General features: G+C 35.1%; 1 protein-coding gene and 1 long non-coding RNA gene across 5 annotated transcripts in view; one reads left to right on the forward strand and one right to left on the reverse strand.

Moving 5' to 3' along the window:
* LOC138699872 (uncharacterized) overlaps positions 1-8,382 on the forward strand; it is a 35,345-nt gene extending 26,963 nt beyond the window's left edge. For 3 of the 4 annotated variants that reach the window (XM_069826070.1, XM_069826073.1, XM_069826072.1), the window contains 2 exons: positions 4,973-5,208; positions 8,012-8,382. In XM_069826070.1, the coding sequence (XP_069682171.1) occupies positions 4,973-5,202 (230 nt within the window). In that variant the 3' untranslated portion in view covers positions 5,203-5,208; positions 8,012-8,382. The remainder of the gene's footprint in view (positions 1-4,972; positions 5,209-8,011) is intronic. The other variant, XM_069826071.1, reaches the window with a different exon arrangement.
* Positions 8,383-11,648: 3,266 nt separating this feature from the next.
* Positions 11,649-23,310, reverse strand: LOC138699873 (uncharacterized). The gene is made up of 2 exons (XR_011332106.1): positions 23,177-23,310; positions 11,649-12,206 (listed from the first exon to the last, which is right to left on the reverse strand). It is a non-coding gene; the product is annotated as an uncharacterized lncRNA (long non-coding RNA).
* Between the last annotated feature and the right edge of the window lie 240 nt (positions 23,311-23,550).

Below are 23,550 nucleotides of genomic sequence, written 5' to 3' on the forward strand. Positions count from 1 at the left end.
AGCCTACCCTGCCTGCCCTGAGGAGCCGCCTCTGATTTAATGTTCCTAATTGTGTCAGGTGAAGAATACAATGCGTGCAGTTCTGCGTTGTGTAACTTTCTCCATTCTCCTGTAACTTCATCCCACTTAGCCCCAAATATTTTCCTAAGAACCTTATTCTCAAACACCCTTAACCTATGTTCCTCTCTCAAAGTGAGAGTCCAAGTTTTACAACCATACAGAACAAACGATAATATAACTGTTTTATAAATTCTAACTTTCAGATTTTTTGACAACAGACTGGATGACAAAAGCTTCTCAACCGAATAATAACACGCATTTCCCATATTTATTCTGCATTTAATTTCCTCCCGAGTGTCATTTATATTTGTTACTGTTGCTCCAAGATATTTGAATTTTTCCACCTCTTCGAAGGATAAATATCCACTTTTTATATTTCCATTTCGTACAATATTCTGGTCACGAGACATAATCATATACTTTGTCTTTTCGGGATTTACTTCCAAACCCATCGCTCTACTTGCTTCAAGTAAAATTTCAGTGTTTTCCCTAATCGTTTGTGTATTTTCTCCTAACATATTCACGTCATCTGCATAGACAAGAAGCTGATGTAACCCATTCAATTCCAAACCTTGCCTGTTATCCTGAACTTTCCTAATGGCATATTCTAAAGCGAAGTTAAAAAGTAAAGGTGATAGTGCATCTCCCTGCTTTAGCCCGCAGTGAATTGGAAAAGCATCAGATAGAAACTGACCTATACGGACTCTGCTGTATGTTTCACTGAGACACATTTTAATTAATCGAACTAGTTTCTTGGGAATACCAAATTCAATAAGAATATCATATAATACTTCCCTCTTAACCGAGTCATATGCCTTTTTGAAGTCTATGAATAACTGATGTACTGTACCCTTATACTCCCATTTTTTCTCTATTATCTGTCGAATACAAAAAATCTGATCAATAGTCGATCTATTACGCCGAAAACCGCACTGATGATCCCCAATAATTTCATCTATGTACGGAGTTAATCTTCTCAAAAGGATATTCGACAAAATTTTGTACGACGTCAACAATAGTGATATTCCTCGAAAGTTACCACAGTTGGTTTTGTCCCCCTTTTTAAAAATAGGCACAATTATGTACTCCTTCCATTGCTCTGGTACAATTTCCTTTTCCCAATAGCAAGTACAAGCTTATAAATTTCGCTATATAATGCACTTCCACCCTCTTGTATTAATTCTGCTGGAATTTGATCGATGCCTGGAGACTTGTACTTTTTCAGATTTTCTATTGCAATTTCGACTTCTGAAAGCGTGGGTTCGGGTATAAATGGCTCAGCAGTTTGTATTTCAATTTCGTCCCGATCATTTCTATTTGGCCTATGTACATTTAGTAGTTGCGCAAAATAGTTTTTCCATCTGTTTAGGATTGATGGAGAGTCTGCAAGCAAGTCACCATCCTTATCCTTGATCACGTTTACCCTTGGCTGATATCTGTTCTTAAATTCCTTTATACCCTTATATAAATCTCGAATGTTTTTATTCTTACTATTTGTTTCTACCTCATTCAGTTTTTCCTTCAAGTAACCTCTCTTTTTATTCCTAAGTGTACGACTTGCTTCCCGTCTTTCATTGAAATAATTATCTCTCTTCTCCTCAACTGGATCCTGTAAGAATTTCAATTTTGCCTGTTTCCTTCTTTCTACTACCATGCAACAATCTTCATCAAACCACGGTTTCTTCTTCTTAGTTTCATAATAACCTATGCTCTGCTCAGCTGCAATTTTGATACTATCTCTGATATTTTCCCACACGCTATTAACATCTAATTCTTTCTCAACTTCGTCGGAACTTTCTAAAGTGGCAAACCTATTCGAAATTTCGACCTGATAATTTTGCTTAGCTTCCTCGTCCTTTAATTTCAAAATAATGAAGTTAGTAATATTAACTTGTTGCTCTACTCGCTTGGCTACTGATAATCTTTCTCTTAATTCTCCAATCACCAAATAATGGTCAGAATTACAGTCTGCCCCCCTGAAAGTTCGAATATCTACTATACTAGTATGTCTCCGTTTATCTATCAAGATGTGATCTATTTGGTTGTGTGTCAATCCATCTGGAGAACTCCAAGTATATTTATGTATATCCTTATGGGGGAATGTTGTACTTTTGACAATTAAATTTTTCGATTGGCAAAGTTGACTAATCTAATTCCATTGTCACTACTAGTTGCGTGTAGGCTCTCTTTTCCAATAGTTGGTCTAAAAATATCCTCCTATCCTACTTTAGTGTTGAAATCCCCCAATAAAATTTTCATGTGATATCTAGGTAACTGATCAAAAGTATGTTCCAATTCCTCATAGAAGCTATCCTTTATATGGTCGTCTTTCTCTTCTGTAGGGGCGTGAGCATTTATAACTATGATGTCGCACCATCTACCCTTAAGTACTAAGTATGATAACCTGTCACTGATAAATTCGATCTTTTTTACTGCTGATTTTATTCTTTTATGAACAAAGAATCATGTTCCTAATTGGTGATTATTATTTCCTTCCCCATAATACAACAAGTAATCTCCTATTTGTGATATGCCATTCCCATCTAACCTAACCTCTTGTACTCCCACGAAGTCTATTCTATATCTAGCTAGTTCTTTTGCTACTAATGTTACCCCTCCTGTTCTATAAAGACTAGTTACGTTCCAAGTGCCAAATCTCAAAACCTTATTCCTTTGCTGTGGTCGTGCCAGAGAATCAGTCCTATTCCGAGGCTTATTGTAGGGATTCGTAACAAGCTGTTTTTTACGGTGATGGGTTGTTAGCCCTTCGCCCAACCCCCAAGCTGGAGGACCACCCCTTATCGGCTGTCCACGACTGCTTATTCAATATATTCGCAGCTACCCTCCATATCTGGAGGCCGTCTCCTCTATCCACAACCTGAGGACGCGCCATGCCGTGGTGATAGGGACCCACAATACATGTTCATTACATTGTGTTTTTGTTTGTTTTTTTTTTTTTTTTTTTTTTGCAGTGGTTACATATTCAGTGTGTCATTTACACATTTTGAAAATATACATGTGGAGGGAAAAAAAAACCTTGTGGCAGAAAAAAGGGAAAATTTTAGAAGTAAATTTCCTGGCTACCCAGTTCATATAGAAAAACAATACTAGTATTAAACATAGTGAATAGGTTTAATGAAAGAGGTCTTGTGAATGATGCGATGTGAATTAAATATCACACAAGATAGGCAATACTTCCAGCAGCTACTATATGGAGGGTGAGTATCGAATGTTATTAGCAGCGAAGTTGAGATAGCGCCGAGATCTAGTAGGCTCTGAGGATGGTGTCAAGTAGCACCGAAACAGCTGTAAGCCGCACATGCTTACATAATTAACACGAGTAAGATCGCCATTAATCAATTAATTATTTTATATTGTATATTTAATCACAATGATGTCAGCTAAAGAATATCGATGGCCACAGGGATCCTGAATTATAGAAAACTATTTACAAGGTAAGTGGTTTAAAAAAATTAAACAAATAACATAGAATTAAATACCGTAATATGGATTTGTACTAAATAATTTTCACTGGGTTTATAACATAGTACATAAGTTAAGGTTATCAGATTTTTTTCACAATTTCTGGGAACGAATATCAATATATGAAAAAAAAAAAAAAAAATTCTAACATTTCTGTTAGTTTGCCTTTCACTTATATTGTTTTTACACATTTTAGGAAGTTGAAATATTCATTCTGCTTATACACTAAAAATATTCATTGTGCATAACTACTACTTAAACTACTGATACTTTCAGAAGAGTGAATTTTTTTAAGCAGTTCATTCTCTGGATCCCAATTTTACAGCAAATTTCTGACAAGTCATGTTGAATGAAGTTGGTTAAGATAGCAAGCATGATTCAAAGAGTTTACTCATTCTAGATTTTTGAGATTTCCACATCATGTTCATGGAAGAAAAAATTCTCTTCACTGAAGCATCATTTCCAGAAAGACACAGCGATATTTCAGTCATCTTCTGGAGTTGTACGTAGAAAATCATTTTCTTAGAGAACATTTAAAAAATTTCATTTTGAGCAAGGATCAACATTTTCTTCAGTACATTTTGCTATTTGCTCTAAGTCACATATTTCTTGAAACAAGAAATTTCATAAAATAACTTTTTTCATCCAGGTCAAATGCATCTACTCGTATATTGGGAGAAAAATAAAGACTCTCTCTTCAAATTTTTACCTTTCTGGAGGACATCTCAGCAATATACATTCCACATTTTATGTGAATGAATACCCCCAGACACTGAAATATTCAACAGCAATTGCATAAAATTGTAATAATTAACACTTAAAATTCGGGAATATCTGGGAAAAAATTATTAAATTCGGGGGACATTCTGGGGACGAATTTTGTTCGGGAACAAAAGCAAAATTCGGGGACTGTCCCCAAAAATGGGGATGTCTGATAACCTTAACGTAAGTTTTAATCCAGGAAAGCACCATGAGTTCCTGGGTGCAAGTGGCCATAACAGTGGGACCTACTGCTGGTCGGCTGACAGAAACATCAGGAACATTTCTTGGAACAAACTGCATTGTCACCAACACTACGATGTCAGTCTAAAATGTTCTGAGATAAAAATACTAAAACACAAAAACATTCATATACCAGCATTATTTAGTCATAATTTTTAAAGTATATTCCTTGTAGACTTCTAAAGTTATTTGTCTATTTGTCTTGCCATATTTCATAGGTACTTTATTAGAATGGCCTTTATGTAACTACATTCTGAACTTATTTATTGTTTGGAAACACCAACCTTTTAAGAAAGTAAATTAGACTATCCTTATATATCCAAGTATGATAGTGGAATTTTAAAAGCTAATAAATGCCTGTAATATGTCTATGTCTCATCTTTTTACCATGAAGTTGGAACTGCAATCTGGATGACTTTTTGTTCAGTGCTTGCAGATTACTTCAGAACAATAATGATGCTGGTGCTAGGCATGGTATTCGTTATCACGTCTTCGATGTGGCTGGTGTCAATTCTCATAGAGTTCGTTCCTGTCATAAATGAATGGCTGTACCCACCTCCAGAAGAAAACGTTAAGTCAACCATGGAAACACTTTTCGACTGGCTCTCAGATGTCTGCAGCTCCATCGCCAACATCCTGTACAACTTATTTTTCTAACCAATGGTAAGTGTTAATCTTAACAGCATGCCTGAATTATATTAAATACTTTCGAGAAATTTTAATTTCGTATTCTATCAGCATCGTCTTCGACATTCCACTTTACAGATGAGATTCTAATATCAATGAATTCGTCCACATCTGTGGAGTAATGGTTAGCGCGTCTAGCCGCGAAACCAGGTGGCCCGGGTTTGATTCCCGGTCGGGACAAGTTACCTGGTTGAGGTTTTCCCTCAACCCAATATGAGCAAGTGCTAGGTAACTTTCGGTGTTGGACCCCGGACTCATTTCACTGGCATTGTCACTTTCATCTCATTCAGACGCTAAATAACCTGAGATGTTGATAAAACGTCGTAAAATAACCTACTAAAATAAATCAATGAATTCAAGTAGAATTGTGATGGACAACGAAAGTATTGGAATATATTTTCTCGGGGTTGTTCTATTTCTCCTCGCGTAATTCCACCACCATCATCATCATCATCATCATCATCATCATCATCATCATCACGTTTATGATCACGGGAGACTTAAAAATTAGAGGTAACCCTATACTTATATGTCGAGATATATAGTGAAGAGCATTTATCATGATCCGAAGATACGCAGTGCCAGTTCCCGCCAATCTATTGCTTAGTTATCGCGAGGCGTGCACTCATATCCCCAGCACTGGTACAACACACTTATAGTCGATGACAGAACATAAAGGCCTTCACTCATACCACTCCATTACACCTTCATTGATGATTTTGCTCGCGATTTACTTCGACTTACAGTGTATGAGTGCCATAAGAAGGGGGTGCAACCCACTGTGGAAATGCTTACAAAAATAATACAGGGCTGAGTATTTCCCATAGTAAACGGAGGGAGAGACGGCAAGAAAAGAGTGGGGATTTGTAAATTTGACTCTTGGAGAAAATCAGTGATGACGTCAGCTCAAGGTCTAGCAAGAGGAGAGGGGGAAATCAAGACAATGAGAGGGCGGGAGTCAGTGGAAATTTCGATTCCCAGTCGGAGAAAATTACCTAGTTGAGGTTTTTTCTGGGTTTTCCCTCAACCGAATATGAGCAAATACTGGATAACTTTAGGTGTTGGACCCTGGACTCATTTCACTGGCATTAGCTCCTTTAGCTCATTCAGACACTAAATAACCTAAGATGTTGATAAAGCGTCGTAAAATAACCTACTAAAATAAAAATAAATAAGAAAATAAATTGAATTAATTTGCTTGCTATGTATTGTATATTTTATACACCGTGTCTGAAATGAAACCTACCGATAAAGTTACTAAATAATTTATTCCTTAATTATGACACACAAAAACAAATTAGGGGAAAATATTAATCAACTCATCAAGTTTATGTCACCATCAGTAAATCTCAACATATCCCCCTTTAGTAGCACGACACACATCTAACCTGTATTCAATCTCTCTCCAGGCATTGTGTAACATCTGTGAAGTTACAGATCTTACTGTGTCTATAATCCTTTGATGTGACACTTGAAGAGTATCCACTCTGGTGTTGTAGATACGGCCTTTTACGAATCCCCCAAGAAAAAAGTCCAATGGTGTAAGATCAGGAGATCATGGCAGCCATGCAGTAGCACCACCATGACCAATCTATCGTCAGGGAAATGACTGTGTAAAGTTTCAACGACTGGTCCCCAATAATGAGGGGGAGCTCCGTCTTGCTGGAAGGTGAACCTCTCTGGAATCTGGGGTAGCACAAAATTTTCAAGCATATCGAGATATACTGCACCATTGACTGTGTTTTCTATGAAGAATAAAAGGTCTGATCACTTCTGAACTGGTTAATTCACATCAAACATTTAACTTTGGAGAGTTATGTTCATGTTCAAAAATAACATGAGGGTTCTGAGAACCCCAGATCCTGCAATTGTGGCACCTTGTCGCTGAAAGTGTTCATTTTCTAGCAAATGTTTGTGTCACTGAACAATGGTGTGCCTATCAGGAGCTGCACGTTCGTATTTTTCACGAAATCTCTGCTGAGTGTAACCGGAACCTTAAACTCTGCTAACCAATAAGAACACTACTCTTTTTCTTGCGGTGTGAATGGAGCCATTTTGGAAAACAATCTGTGTATACACAGCAATAGGAATAACAGGTTCGCCAATTTCACCACATAAAAACTTGAGTTTCTCTACATTTTAGAGCAAGCTGGCAGTACCAGTATGTAACTTTTATGGATGTCTAGTTAGTTCATTTCTTTATCGGTAGATTTCGTTTCAGACACAGTGTATATAATTTTTTACTTGTTCCACATCTCAAAGTTATAATGCTGATATAAGATCTAAATAGTACAATAAATTAAATGAAAAAATGAGAGGGAAAAGAAGGTTAAGAACATGTCTGAAACGTTTGACAGATGACATTATTTGTTCCTGCAAAGGATTTATGGAGAATTATGATTACTATGAAGCTGATGGCAACAATGATGATGATACCTACGTGGTAATGGGAATCTTCGACTTTGCTTTCCTTCTGTAAGAAGCCATGTTAAACATTTAAAAATGCCTTGTCCATGAGTCTACATAAGGATGAATATGATAATTACTTGACCACTGTGATCAACCCTCTTATAGCAGTAGTATACTAAAGTTGCACCCCATATCAAATTTTCACATTTCTTTTAGCTGACTGCGTTATATATTTCTGAATGCAAAGAAACTATAAAAATACGTACCTACAGGTACGTAATAACTAAACAATATTTACCATTTCCACAAGCATGTCTCACTCTAGTAGTTTTGTTAGTTCTAACAGCTTGCCATTCCTGACTTGTTTCAGAAGAGATGCTCGTATTTGGGGAAAATTTGAAATGTCATTCATACATTCAGAATGAAGAGAAGGTTCGTATATGTGCATGTCAAAATCAGGATTGAATGAAGATTGAAGTGATTATGATATGGAAATTAACAGTGTGTATATTTAGATCGGTATTAATTCTGTTTATTAACTTTTTACTTTTATAATATATCCAGCTGATTGTATATTAATTTTTATTTATAAATATATATTGACTTTTATTTATAAATATATGTTAATGTGTGTTTACTAATATTGTTTGGATATCACATTTCAAGAAGGCTTTGTCTGACAAGAAGTGTTCTTTCGAATAAGTGCAAAATTGTAATTTAAGTACAGCTGTCAAAAAAAAAGTGACCGCATTCGTGAACAGTGAATATATTCTAGGTCCACTTCGGGTCACAGTAACGTTACATGATGCATGCACTTGTAGAACTATTGTGTTTAAGCAGGAGTCATTCGATATCTGCGTCTCGTAGAGCAGTGGTAGAGAGCTAGCTTAGTGATTCGAAAATTGTGAGTTTAAGCCTTGTTCAAGTTATTATTTTATTTTGTTATTGTTCATTAGCGATATAAATAATATTCATGTTACCATTTATATTCTGTTATCCAGTGGCGCCAACTTATATGGGCCTGTGGGGCTCGAGCCCACCCAATAATTTGTCGTGTTATTATTGTTGTTGTTATTATTATTATTATTATTATTATTATTATTATTATTATTAATGAGATTTATTTATTTTAACTTATAACTCAAGTGTTCGAGCCCACCCAATGTTTTCCAAAAGTTGGCACCACTGCTGTTATCTGACATTCTTCCAACTGAGCTACTGGGGCACAAGTAAATAAGCATATACGGAAAAACTGGCCTAATCCCCCCTCCCTCCAAGACGTCCTGATGGTTTGTGGAAGCTCATCCAGGATGCCTGGAATGCCATGGCTGAGAACAGTCGCTATTTGAAAAGACTAGTCGATTCCATGCCTACTCGACTGCAAGATGTAACATCAAGATGGGAGGAAGATGGACTAAATATTAAATCGTGGCTTTTTGTTTTTGTTTTTTTTTTTTGTTTATTAATTTTTTTAACTTTTAATTGTTTGAATTTTCTAACGCAGATGCCGGTAAGTTTGTTTTGTTTACGCCGTGAAAGATATTTTTGTTGAAAATAAAATCTTTCTTTCTTTTCATTAATTGTAGCCATAATGTCATAATAAATAGTGATGAAGTCATGGCATAATACATTCATGAACCTGATGTTAATTACTGAAACAGTCATAAAAGAGACAGAAGCAATTATATTTTCTCTCTCTCTTAAAAACAAAAAAACATAAGAAGCACTAGGTTGAGTTCGAACGCACAACTTCATAAATACCAGCCCGGAACGCTACCACTATTCTACAGTAGTGATATGCAGAACACTTCAGTTATAATTGTAGATATCAGGTCATGTAGTCCAACAACATGTTACATTCCCTGTCTTCGAATTGTAGCAAAGATACCCAAAGGGAACTTAGCTTCTAGAGAGCAGTCACTTTTTTTTTGACAGCTGTACATAGGGTACACACAGATACTGACAGTAAAAATTAATCTTGGAGAAATGGTTTGGAACTATGTACTATATCCAAGATCACGGATATAGCCTATTCACGTAAATAGCCTGAGTGAATCAACTGATCCTGCTGATTGTAAGTTATGCATTCCTGTTGTTTTACAGAAAATTCCGTAAATAGTTAATCATTTCACCATCTTGCCACTTTGTTCTCCTTGCATAACTATTAAACCGTTAACCTTTACACCAAAAATAACAGGTTCAGATCCCATCACCAGAAGGTATTGGTTTTTATTCATGTCTACATATTTTCGAGAACTTTCATATGATTTAAGCACTTCATGCATTCTGACAGCCACAGTACATATATATGAGCAGAACTCACCTCCATTCTGTTTTCCTGTCATCTTCTTTATGTTCGATATATAAATACCATTTGCATATTAGTCTCAGTTTCCCTTTTCGGAAGTTGTGATCCTTGGACGAGCCATTACAGAAAATTCTGTAGAAATGTTAGCAGTTTTCACAAATTACTTATTTTGATTAAACCAGAAATGAACAACTGTCTCTTAGCAATAGAATTGCATTATTTTATCATTTTACAAAAATGAGCAGCCGTCTCTTAGCAATAGAAGTGCATTACTTTAACATTTTACAAAAAGTTTTATTTGTCCCACCAGGGACTAATTTGCGGGGATGAACTAACCAGAAGGAATCTCTGAAGCCTGACTGATTGTCACGAGAAAAATTTTATTCTGGGACGAATTGTCACTGGTACGAAATTGTCAGCAGGCTACGAATTGTCAGGACCTTGGCATTTTATTTCATCACTATATAGTATTTCTTTTTTCACTAAGAAATCGATATCTACGACGAGCATCCATAAAGTAACTTTCCCACTCGTTCCACAGCCAGTAAACCATATATTGCGTGAAGCGACTGCGTGTACGTGATAGAATAATGTCCTGGCATGGCACATGCTCTAGCAGAACTTCCCGAGTGCTCTCAGTAGCTTCGTGCATTGGTTGAAGATGGACGCTCCTATTCCAGCTCCCGTCACTTGTGAAGTGCGATCAGTGATAAAATTATTGAATGCATAGGGCATAGCGCCGATTGAAATTTATCGTCAGCTGTGCCACGTCTATGGGCCTAACGTCATGAGCAAGCAGATGATGTGTTGCTCCACAAGGTCGTATGTGATGATGGTTGGCCTCCCACTGCGCTCCTCGTCATGCACATTATGGCATCCTGCTGAAAATTGTCTACACCAGCCAATGCACCATCTGCTTGCTCATGACGTTAGGCCCATAGACGTGGCACAGCTGACGATAAATTTCAGTCAGCACTTCAAAAACTTTATCACTGATCGCACTTCACATGTGGCGGGAGCTGGAATAGGAGTGTCCATCTTCAACCATTGCAACGAAGCTACTGAGAGCACTAGGCAAGTTCCGCTAGAGCATGCACCATGCCAGGACATTACTCTGTCACATACATGCAGTCACTTCACGCAACATATGGTTTGCTAGCTGTGGGACGAGTGGGAAAGTTACTTTATGGACGCGCCTCGTAAGTGTCATCACTTTTGATACACATAATCATTTCACTGTTACACTACTAATATTCCTTCCTTTATTTGACATATTATTGTTATTGCATTTCTCTTTTACTTCAACACACGACTTCTTGATGAAATGCAAGATTTTGTTTGGAACTTAGGTTTACACATTTTATTATTTTTCACTTCACGTCTCAGTTGAGAACTTGAATGCATTGACCACTGAGAAGTACTGGTAGCTACTGCACCTTACAATCTCCGCATTGGGGTAGTCATACCAATATGTTCCCACAGCCAGAAGCGGTACCAACCTTATTTCAAGTAATGCTTGCACCCCAATTTTTCATCCCCAAATTCCGGAAAAAAATATACACTGAGTATTCGTGCATGTACGGTAATAAAATGTTCAGGCCTCGTTTATTAGTAATTCCACATGAGAAGCAACTTGGTCTTTGAAGCAATAGAAGAAATAAACATTTTGAAAACTTGACACACATAATCAAACAATTACTGAAATAAAAAATAAGGTTTATATTTTTATTTATTTTCATTAAAGCATTATGCAAAATACATAGCAGCTGAAATAGAAACACCACCGTCCAAATTAAGAAAAATCTATATTATTGGTATGGATTTATAGATACAGAGTTCATAGAATATTTTAGAAAAGAGCTACAGAAATAAAGTCTTTTTCAAACCGTTGACATGGAGCAAAGTTTTGAAGCAGGCCATTCACGTTAATTTATCCATACTAACGCCATCCCCAACCAAACCTACGATACCCCCAACCCCATGGTCTGTATCCCCAACCTCCCCAGCCCCACGGACGTCTGTAACCCCACCAGGGACTTCCAAATCCCCAGCCATAACCTACGAATAGAACACTCGCTGTGTCGAGATCATCCGCTTTTGAGTCTGTGCTGTTTTCAGTGTCATTGTTGACTGGAATGTCTGGCAGAGAATTTTCACTTGTTGGCTGACTCTCGGTGGAAGTGTCTTCGATATCCAGTGCAGCATCAGTACTCGCAAGACATGGCACAATCACCAGCAATAGGAAGGTGTATGGCACCTAGAAATAATTTAACAATCAGAAGAACAGGTAATAAGAATTTCTATTAATAATTGGGTATTAAATTTGAGAGATATTTCTTGGTTGTGTTGATGATGCTTATTAAATTTTATTAGTTAAATTAATTATTACTATTTCCATTTTATTTATTTTTTGGTATTTCTGGGAAAAAAATTGAAGTGGAAAGTGTTCTGGTCTTTTATGCAAAGATGAAGAAACAGTGTTATAAATAACATATTACTAGAAGAAGTAAAACACAAACCTAAACTCTGATCTTTAAGAAAGCTATACCTTAAAAAATCTTAATTCGTAAAAACAAGAGTCAAAAATAAAATCTTAGCAACTCCATTAATAACAGTAATCTGCTAGTTTCGATATCTGGAAACTTGTCAATTTTATGTCTTTGGTGAAGATCCAACTCCATTTCACGAGAGTTCCACCATGTAACCATGTAGTATAGGTATGTAGGTTGAAAACAAAATTAAGACATATAAAAAGAGAAACCTTGAAGCTTCATGAAGACTTCACTTCTGAATATTGGGAAGCAGGAAGGAGAATAACTTCGATGTTGACTCTATTAAGCACTGGCATTAGATACACACACACACCTATACCCATACACTCACACCCACACCCACACTATAATACACAAATTTAAGAAGGCACACAAAAGTAGTTGCAGAAATGAAATTTAAGAGAAAAAACTTTAGATACCGGTAACAAAAGAAATGAGAATATATTAGATATATTGCAAGCATAATTATTAGTACTTACCAAACACAAAATTACCGTGATGACATTAGAGATCGTGTTTGAAATAGCAGAATTCGAAAACGAATTAAAAATATAGAAACCCTATGGAAGAAAAATGTCCAAAAGAGCTTAGAAAAACTGAAAGATGTGGTGAAATCATAAACTGGCCATTTGACATAATACTGGCAAGTGATGGTGACGATGGCTGTAAGGATGAATATAATGAGGACTGTAACAATGGTATTTGGAAATATTATTCTAAAACAAATCCTCATGGTAAGGATTTAAATAAAATCAAAACCAAAACATAAAAAAAAAACATCTTTGAATACCATAAAAGTAATACCTCATTGTCAAGTTCGTTCACAAAGAACAATCTATCTTCAACAAACAAGTGAGCGTAACTATGGAAATGTCATGTAATAACTAATGGAAAGTGAAAAAGCAGTTGGGAATATATGGAGCAGAGAAAAGAGGTACTGGTACTTATTTGATATATTAAACTTGTTATTAATTGTATTTTTATAAAATTATTTATTTATTATTATATAATTAAACACTAAACAATTATTAGCATTAGTTTCATACAGATTTTATTTAACTTTATGTAGAATCATTATATGGTTGGATTTAATTGGATCTAATTCAAATAACATCTTTAATATTTTCTTGCATATAGAATATCTCCCTCATGCACACTCCATTAGCAAAGATGTTGATATGATCGTCATTGCATTCATGCTTCTCCCTTAAGATGTGGCATGCTAAAGATGTAAAATACTTTTGTCTTGATTGTTGTCTACAGTGCACTGTGTGGAGATGAATTTATGTACATCACACCAAGATTGATGAATATGATGATGATGACAATGACGACGACAATGATGATGACTAGAGAAATTATTATATTACAACAAGAAAAATAGGAATATCCCCCGAACCCATCCAATTCTTCAGTAGAAAAGTTTATTTTTATGCATATCATACAACGAGAAAACAAAAAGGAGAATGGTTAGGTTTATTAACGTATGTAATAGAATTAAAAAATCTATAATATCAGAGGCCTGTTTATTATCATAATGTATTTTGACAGATATAAAATCATGTTTACAAGAATAAACCACTAAATATGTCATAACATTTATGTATAATATTTACAAGCTCTTAATAAATTAGAGTTTAATTATATTACATTATAATTACATTTTGACAGTTATCATCTGGATCTTCATTACTGTAAACTGAGGTGACTTTGGTTCAGTTTTCAAATTCAGGTAAGGATTTTCCCCAAAAATTGTTTTGCTAAGGCTTTAATTTTTTTCATGAACAGTGGTGTAACCATTGTTTACCATATTAACTCAGATTTATATTTCAATCTTAAGACACTAATGAATAAAAAATAAAATAGTGTGGGTTAAAGTTACCTTAGCTAGTGATGTCACTTTGTCTCATTGATATTTGTATTGGTTTCTATCATGCTAACGAGCTCTGAGACAAAGTCACCCATAAGTAGTTATTACTTTGATCTATTATATAACTTGTAATGAAACATTAGCACATTAAAACAATAAATTAGTAGGATATTAATATTTTGTAATCATTTTGAGATGTGAAAATACAGAATGTTTACTAACTTTCACTGAAAGTGTTTTTTTTTAACATTAATTACAAACAGCCCATAATGATTGCTATTCTATAAGAACTTTAAGAGGTTTATTTCTTGACTTGGTATGTTGCAATCTCAGGAACACTATACAAGCTTTCACTGGTCAGAAGAATTGGAACTCGAATAATCTTCATTTCATCTTCGTCAGGATATCAAAGGGTGTCTTTTGGCTTTGGCTTCCATCCAGAAATGCTTGTCATTGCCATCACGATCACCTGAGCTCCTTCTGATGGACAGGACAACTCCAGCTTATTAAATGGGACCAATCCAGCTTTCCTAAAGTCACTTTTGAGGTTTTATACTGAATTAATCTCAGTTGTATGTATGAGTTCTCTCAAATGCTATGGAAATGTGGTGTACTGGTGTTTAGCTTTCTCTTCTTGTCATCTTTTAGTGTTTTAGATTTATATATTCCACTTACTATTGAAATCTTATTTCTGTAGACTGAAAACACAGTGAGACAAAGTCAGCTCAGTTGTCACAAAAAGTTGCAGAATTACTGTATTTCAACAACAGAAAGGAAGTGATCTTTGCTACCACTCAGAAGGCACAAGGAAACTAATTCTGACTGTAGGCTACTGCTAACCGATAAAATGGCAAGAAATATTATGGCAAGACCATTCTCAAGTCGAAAATATGAAGTTTTTATTGGCAATTCGAAATTTGAAATTTACATAAGAATGTTTTTGTTTGATTTTAACAGTAAATACTTTAAAATAATAAAATTTTTAGATATTCAATAAAATACGCAGGTTTTCTTCATTGTTTAGGGCAAAAATCAAGTTCATACATTCATAAACAATATAGGAAGATATATAAATACACTTTTTTTTTATAAATGAGTTAAAGTCACCTGATAGGTCAAAGTCACCTCAGTTTACTGTACTACATGAAGGCTAATATTTATGAATATGTTAGTGCTACTCTTAAAACTAATTTACAAAATATTCACGGCTTAATATTCAGTCATTAAACACAGTAATGAGTTGTTAATGTTCAAAAATTAACATTAAAACAAATATCCAGAAGATGATTATGATGTAAGTACTAGTAATAGAAGTTTGATACAACAAAAGCAATAAATTCTTAATTTATTTAATAGCACAGCTAAAAAAACAATCATTTTTATTGTCAACATCACTTAAGTATTAGTAATAGCACTGTAGCATGGACCTAGAAATTACATCCATTCTAAATATATACTGTGTCCCACTTAGAGGGATCAAGGAATAAATGCTAACCATTTAAAATCAGATGAAGATATTGTCATGATTTACATCTGACAAGATGCAGAAACTGTCCAAGTTCATGCACCAATGGTTTAAAAACAGTTGCATGTTCATGTGCATGCGCACCAACATTTATTGTGGAAATAAGCTTGATACCATTCAGTAGAACATTCCGTCATTGGACCATTCTTCTTCATCGAGGCGACAGTCACAGGGAATGTGTATTTGGGACATGTTACAGAACTCTTTTTGTTGATGAACTCCTCCCAGAATCGGTTTTCAGAATCCACCCCATTACTATAGAGCAATGTGTGGCTTCTTGAATGCAAACTTTCCCAATAGGTTGATCGGAAGAGGAGAACCCTTGCCTGGCCACCTAGGTCAACCGACTGCCCATTGACCATCCTCTGGGGCTTTGTGACAAGTGTTGTGTACCAACGTGATATAGTTGACACTTTGGAAAAACTGAGACAACACATTATAAATGCAGCTGCTAATCACTTCACAAAATGTTATGGAACACTTGGCAGAAGGTTGAGTACTTTTAGATGTCTTCAGGGTAGCTAGAGGCGCACACATCGAGTTCCACTGACCATTCTCCGAAATTTGGAGAGTTTTTACATCAAGTTATACAAAAAGTTATTTATAAAACCATTATTTATACTTTAAATTAGCACTTATTTCTCGATCTCTCTAAGCAAGAAATGGTGTATTAAAATTGATCTTTGAAAGCTAGAATAATGTTGCATTTGATGGGGATAAGGATATTTCTTAATATTAATGCTTTATTTCCTTACTGGATTGTATTTGTAGTGAACATAGGCTATAAAGCACTCTAGAAAATAATACATTTATTAAAAATTTAAGTTGACATTAAAAAGTTTTAAATTTGTTGTTGTACAATGTAAAAATTAAATCAGAAAGGTGTAATATACATCATCTGTCTAAAAGTTTTGAGATGAAAATTTTTGTAAGAATACTATGCTTGATATCCATCAGTTGGCTCGTGTATGTTCAAACATGTAAGAATAGTCATACAATTAAGAAGTGAGATAAACCTGATTGTGCACTTCTTTAAACAGTTGCACATTGAGTTAGAGATCAGCCATATAAAGCTGAAAATAAAGTATGGCCGGAAATAAAATATACCAAGAGTTGGCAACATTGTGCACTGTAATTATCAGCAGGAAGGCAGTGCGAAATAACTGGTGCTGGAAGAGATACAATAGTTTTAAGTATTCATGAGAAGGCTTTTGTTGTGGAGCATTATTTTCGGTCATATGAGATCAGCTGTTCAGGAGAACCCAATGTGACAGCACACATTGGTGGGGAAACATTGTAGGTTTTTCAACAGTACTTTGACGAACGTCTCATCTCTACAGAAATAGGGTACCCATATGCTGCAAATTCCCCCAATCAAACCACTGGATGCTTACATGTGAGGTATTGTGAAGGAACATGTCCAGAGTTGCCAGACGTCCTGGATTTCCAAGGATTGTTCTGGAATTTACTAGTGTGTTCTGTGTTCTGGATTGAGTTATATTTATTCCGGAATGTGAAAAAAAAATGGAAAAAGGTAATTTTTTCTCATTTCTATACAGTTATTTTTCAAATTCCTTACTCTTTTTTTAAATACTGTCCAACCTATGTCGAATGTCATCATCGCCACCTAGCGCCTCCTATTGGGCTCTATTCAAATAAAAATGGTAGTACTATAGTATGTATAAGGTATTATCACAGTCTAGTATATACAGTCACGAAGCTCAATATGTAGTAAATATGCATCCATAGATAGTTGCTGACCACTAGGATCGCTAATATCGCCTCATTACAGACAATGCAAAATAGTATTGGCACAGTCTATTGTTCTTACAGCATCCTCACAACTCAAGCTTCGTAACTGTATATAGTAGACTGTGGTATTATACAGTATTTTTATTCTATATTCTCTTTGAATGTTGATTTATTATTGATAGGATTTAAAAACTGTATTATCGCGAATTTGTTCTGTATAGATCAGGCTGTAATATGGCATTATTTTTCCAGGCTTTATCAATAATTCAAACGAAATTTCATAATCTAGCAAAAATGTAACAAAATTAAAAGCTTAGATCCTAATATAATTATTATATTGCAAATTTAATTATTAATTCAAATGTTTAGTCATGTTAAGGTACGCAGTACCATCACTGTCCTGGATTTCTGATGAGAGAATCTGGTAACCCTGAACAAGCCTGTTGCGATTCTAATCTAGGTATATTATATAAACTACAAAGACACATGCACCTTTTACTTGCCAGTAAGTAGACATCTGTGAAACAGGCATTCTGTTGACAACAGTGAAGTCACTTACTCTCGTCTACTCCCAATCTCGTTTATAAACCTTTCGTGATGCTAGGTACATAAATTCTAGGAGTAGTAGCAGTTGTAGTGTATGAGTTTATTAATGTTTAATACACTTTTTATCTCAAAACTTTTTAGACAGACCTTGCATTTTATGCAATCAAATTACGTTTCTTGTCTTATGTTGAGATTAGACTATCAAAAAAGAGTTCTTGACACCTGGGTATTATTTTCGCTATCATTGCGGACTAATCGTATCACAAGTTTCAGTTTTGAATAATTATATTATATCTAGACTCCGGATTTCCATGCCAATTCATGTTTTCATGTAAGCTTGTTACACTTCTCAAACTTTGCAACTATTCATTTTATAACTTACTGATTCCAAATAACTGTATTTTTTCTGTACATGTTTGCATGTTTTGGCCTTTTTGGGGCTAAATCATGCATAATTTTGAAGATTTTAGATTTAATAGCACACATTTAAACTTTACATATTATGTCTTTTATTCTGGCTTTAGTGTATATATTATGTTAACTTGCATAATAGTGCCTTTCATGAATGTTGCTTCGTAGAATCAGGCATTTCCACGTTATTTATCTATTGAGAAAAAAAAATAAACGAAAACTACTTATAATATGATTTCATGGCATCATACCTGACAACTTATCTTTGGACTTTCCACTAAATTCTCCTTTTGTTATACTGGAATTTTCAACCCCCAACTCTCCCTCGTTACAAACCGAGGTCAAAATACTGAAAGAAAGGAAGGCAGAAGCAGCATGCTTGAAAACTGCAATTTAATATACCAGTACTTTTATGTCGAATTGTGAAGTGTTGCTATAGCTCCTGTTAGAACTGCAAGAAGAGATCTTGTGTCAAAATAGATTGAGGGAAAGAAATTTTTGAAGACTGACAGTGAAGTAGCTTATTGTGTTTGTTGTAATAAAGATGTAAGTACTTGTGTATTTTGGGACGCGCGAGAGTGTCGCAGTTGGCGTTATGCTCCAAAGTTGAAAGGTCGCAGGTCGATTACCAATGGAGTCTTGGTTATGCAGAAATGCAGAAGACTTAAAATTCGACCTCACTTTTTCCCAAATTTCTTCGCTTAAGTATGCACTTAAAGTAGAAAGATCATTTTCTGTGTTCAAAAACGTGCTTCAGATAAACATATGAGCTTAAGTGAAGAAAATCTGAGAAATAAGTTGTAATACGTTGTTTCAAAATAAAATTAAAATGTAGTAGCGTAATGTAAAAGTTTGTTTTGAGAGTGCATATTTTTAATGTTTTTTCGCTTCATTGTGCATGATTTGTGATAGTGCATGGAAATCTGGGCTCTAATTATGTGTTAATTTAAAACACTGCTGTCTGAATAACTGTGCTGTTACCAAGGCCGTGGCCTGCCCCAACCAGGCCTACCCCATCCCCAACCAGGTCTACCTCCTCCCCAACCTGGTCTACCCCCTCCCCATCCTGGTCTACCCCCTCCCCAACCAGGTCCACCCCATCTCTGACTTGCAGTTTGTAGGTCTTCTTGTTGTGAGGACTCTGTTTTTCCCGTTGTGGTGCTGAACAGAACTGCAGGATTATTCTTGGCTGTAGTTTCCTTGTTATCTGAATTGTAATTGTTATCAGCAAAACATGGTGCAATTATCAGCACCAGTAAAATGTATGGTACCTATAACAAGTATAGAATAATTTTACTGTTTGCAACTTTTATTCCAGTGGCTTTCAACCTTTGGTACCTACATACACCCAAAGGTATGTTACAACATACACCAGGGGTTCCCAACCGATGTGTCGCGCAGCTCCATGGAGTGTGTCGCGAAATTTTGGATTTGAAAAATAAATTTTATGCCATCCAGAAACTCTCGTTACAACGCATTTTTTATCTGCAACAAAGTCTTTGATATGGTACATTTTATTTTGAGACAGACCAATGAAACGTGAACACCTGCAACAATGCTCAGTTCAGTTTTTCAACCATAAGGCCAATTATAAAAAATTCTGTGCAACCCACCAACCACAGATTTCACATTAATTTAAATAGACGAGTTTTCAAAAACGATAATCTTTTATCGGACATCCAGCATAGATAGGTTGGGATTTTTGACACATACCTTTTTTTGCTCAAGTTGCTAGTTGTTCTTTTAGAATTTTCGATTGTGTGTTAACATCGACCTATCTGCAACACTACATAGAAGTTGTTATCAATGCTTTTTTTTCTGGTGGAACGTGCTGGAACGGCATTCTGTCACCTTTTTGTTGCATTTTTCATCATGGAACCCAAATAAGTGTGAATAACTATGTTTTTAATATAATTTTTCTTTGAATTCTGCTTAGACCTTGAAAGTCTTAGTTGGACGAAAATTCCTGTGTTCATCTCCCCGTTTGCTATAAAATATTCTACACAGAGTTCCACCACCTTTTTCTCCAGAAGAAATGTACTAGTTATTATTATTATTATTATTATTATTATTATTATTATTATTATTATTATTATTATTATTAAAAACAAATAATTGTGTCGCGATATTGTGGGGATTCAGTAAAGTGTGTCGTCAATCAAGAAAGGTTGGGAACCACTGGCATATACAGAAGCGTTCAGAATCATAGGACCCCTCTCTAAAAAAATAAAATAATTATTTTTCTATATAACTGTTGTATTTGAAGGCGTAGTTCTTTACATATACGTCGATATGTGCAGTGACTTGTGTCTGGTGTAGATATGACAAGTTTGGATAAAGCATACATCGTTCCATCTTTTAGGTGTCGGATTTAAAGTGATCGTCATTGTTGACTCGAAGTAAAGTGTTAATTGATTTCTACAGCTGGTTACATAATGGAAAGTAACATAACTTGTTTAATCAAAGTATTTGTATTTGAATTAGGTATTTATATTAAGAACCAACCAGAATGATTATATATAAAGTGCCAATATTAAAAATAAAATTATTCCAGAATACTTCATATGGTTATTTACTAGTATGGCCTACAATTATAAAGAACTTTAAAATTGCAGACTACGCAAAAGAAAAGAAAAGTTTAATTGCTTATGCAGAGAGGCCTACTGTGGGAAATATATTTGTGTAGAACATTAAAAAACACTGATAGTTAGTACAGGATCTAATAGGCTTATTTATTTATTGTTTAGAAGAGTTTGCTTTAAGCTGTGTAGGTACCAATATTGTTTATTTATAACAAGTCAGTAAATAATTTGTTATAGCAATTAAGCGGTTTTTCTTAACTATAAATTATTTCTTTCAAGACAGAGATAATACAGAAATATTAACATCTCTTTTAATTTTGAAATGGATGCCTGCATTATCGTGTGCGAATTACTTTTCATAATCGAAATGTGATTCACAATGTGAAAAAGTGTCATAAAATTAAATTAGGTTATTTTGACAAAATCAAACTTCATTAATAATACTGTTGTACAGTCGATTCGGAATGGGATTGATTCTCTGGCACGACCACAACAAAGGAATAAGGTTATGAGATTTGGAACAGGAGGGAAAAAGACCTTTGGGGAGGACGAGACGTAGATGGGAGGATAATATTAAAATGGATTTGAGGGAGGTGGGATATGATGAAAGAGACTGGATTAATCTTGCATAGGATAGGGCTCAATGGCAGGCTTATGTGAGGGCGGCAATGAACCTGTGGGTTCCTTAAAAGCTATTTGTAAGTAAGTTGTACAGTCGATGCTTTCTTGTATTTTGTGGTGCACTGGTACCGTCTATTGCTCTTTACAATTCTCTTCGAGAAAATAGTTTACATCTGTTGAGTGATAAATGATAAACTAATATATATGGATAAGTACTGTAGCTAATATATTCCCTATTTAAACATTCTTTTCTTGTAATAATAAATATATTTACAATAAACTGTATTAATTTTAACCACCACTTTATTCATATATTCAGTTTCACATTTCTGCAATTTTGAAATCGAGATTTAATGTCTCCTACATTTCGGCACTATTTGCAAGTACGGTACCATAATCAGAATCGTATAACTTTGAAGGGTCGTCTATTCAATTAGATCTGTTATAACTTGTTGGATCTGGCAGATAAAAATTTCATAGGAATTCTTAATATGGCTTATGAATGTTATTATCTAAGAATTCAATCCCTTACATTGTAGTATAGGCAGCCAAAAATCTAAAAAGAAAGGAAAGATTCAACTGAAATTCAGTATGAATATGAAATATTTCATTCAAATTATAAATAATCTCGAAATTCAACAGTCTGATATTCTGGAAGCGAGAGGGAGAAAGCTAGTTGTTTGAGCTATCTGGATCAGAATAGCGTCTAAGATAAGGTGACCATTCCTCCCCGATTTTCTTAGACATTCCCAGGATCAAACCTTATATTCGGGCTTACATTTTGTCCCCAGACAAGTACCCGATTTTTTTAGGCCTACATTTATTTATTTCTATTAATATTTAAATTAATGTATTGTGTGATTAAGAACTGTAAACCGATCGACATTTTGTCCATCCCAAATTGGTATTGTTACCGATTTCGTTTCATCAACGTTAAACTATTGAAACTTAAGATGTAGCCTACTATACCTTTGTGACTAGTTTCGGTGTTGTTTCCGCCGAAAATAGTCACAAAGGTATAGTACTTCTTAAGTACAGTAGGAAATACTCGCAGTTCAGTGATTATACACGTTACCGGTACTATGACGTGTTAATTTCTTAATTTTAACAAACCATTTGCTCTCGAATTGTTGTCCCGAAAGCATTCAGAAAAAAATTGCCCCTTTAGTTTGAGGCAATCCTTTTTAGCTAGGATAATACGGAATTATGAATCTGAAAGTAGGTAGTTAACGAAATGTGGGAGACATTAAATATCATGACAGCTGAAAATACGAAATTATTAATCACAACCCATTACATCATCTTGAAAGCCGAAGACTTTATATCACGCAGCTACAATTATTTAAATGATGCAATCTGTTGACTTACCAATATCATTTCAGTACCAAATGTTGTAACAGCTACTTCACAAATGCTCAATTGATTCTATAGTCTATCATTGTGTGCGCACGTGTGTTTTTATACAGTTGCCAGGAGGATGTCCTTGGCGACTTTAATTTGGCTAAATGGATGTTCAAACACACATTTGGGGAACTACCGCCTGGACAAGGTGGAGGTAATGGGAAGAAACTTTATCTTCATCCTCATGCTTCGTTACATTGATATATTACAGGTGTAATAAAGAATGTGCAGCATTTTTTGCTTCTTCGCCGCGTCTTTGGTTCAAGTGCTAGCGTGCTGGTCTTCCATCCAGGCTGCCCGGGTTCGATTCCCGGCGATGGAATCTGTTGCCTGCAAAGCAG

The sequence above is a fragment of the Periplaneta americana genome, chromosome 5, assembly GCF_040183065.1.
Source record: "Periplaneta americana isolate PAMFEO1 chromosome 5, P.americana_PAMFEO1_priV1, whole genome shotgun sequence".
Lineage (NCBI taxonomy): Eukaryota > Metazoa > Arthropoda > Insecta > Blattodea > Blattidae > Periplaneta > Periplaneta americana.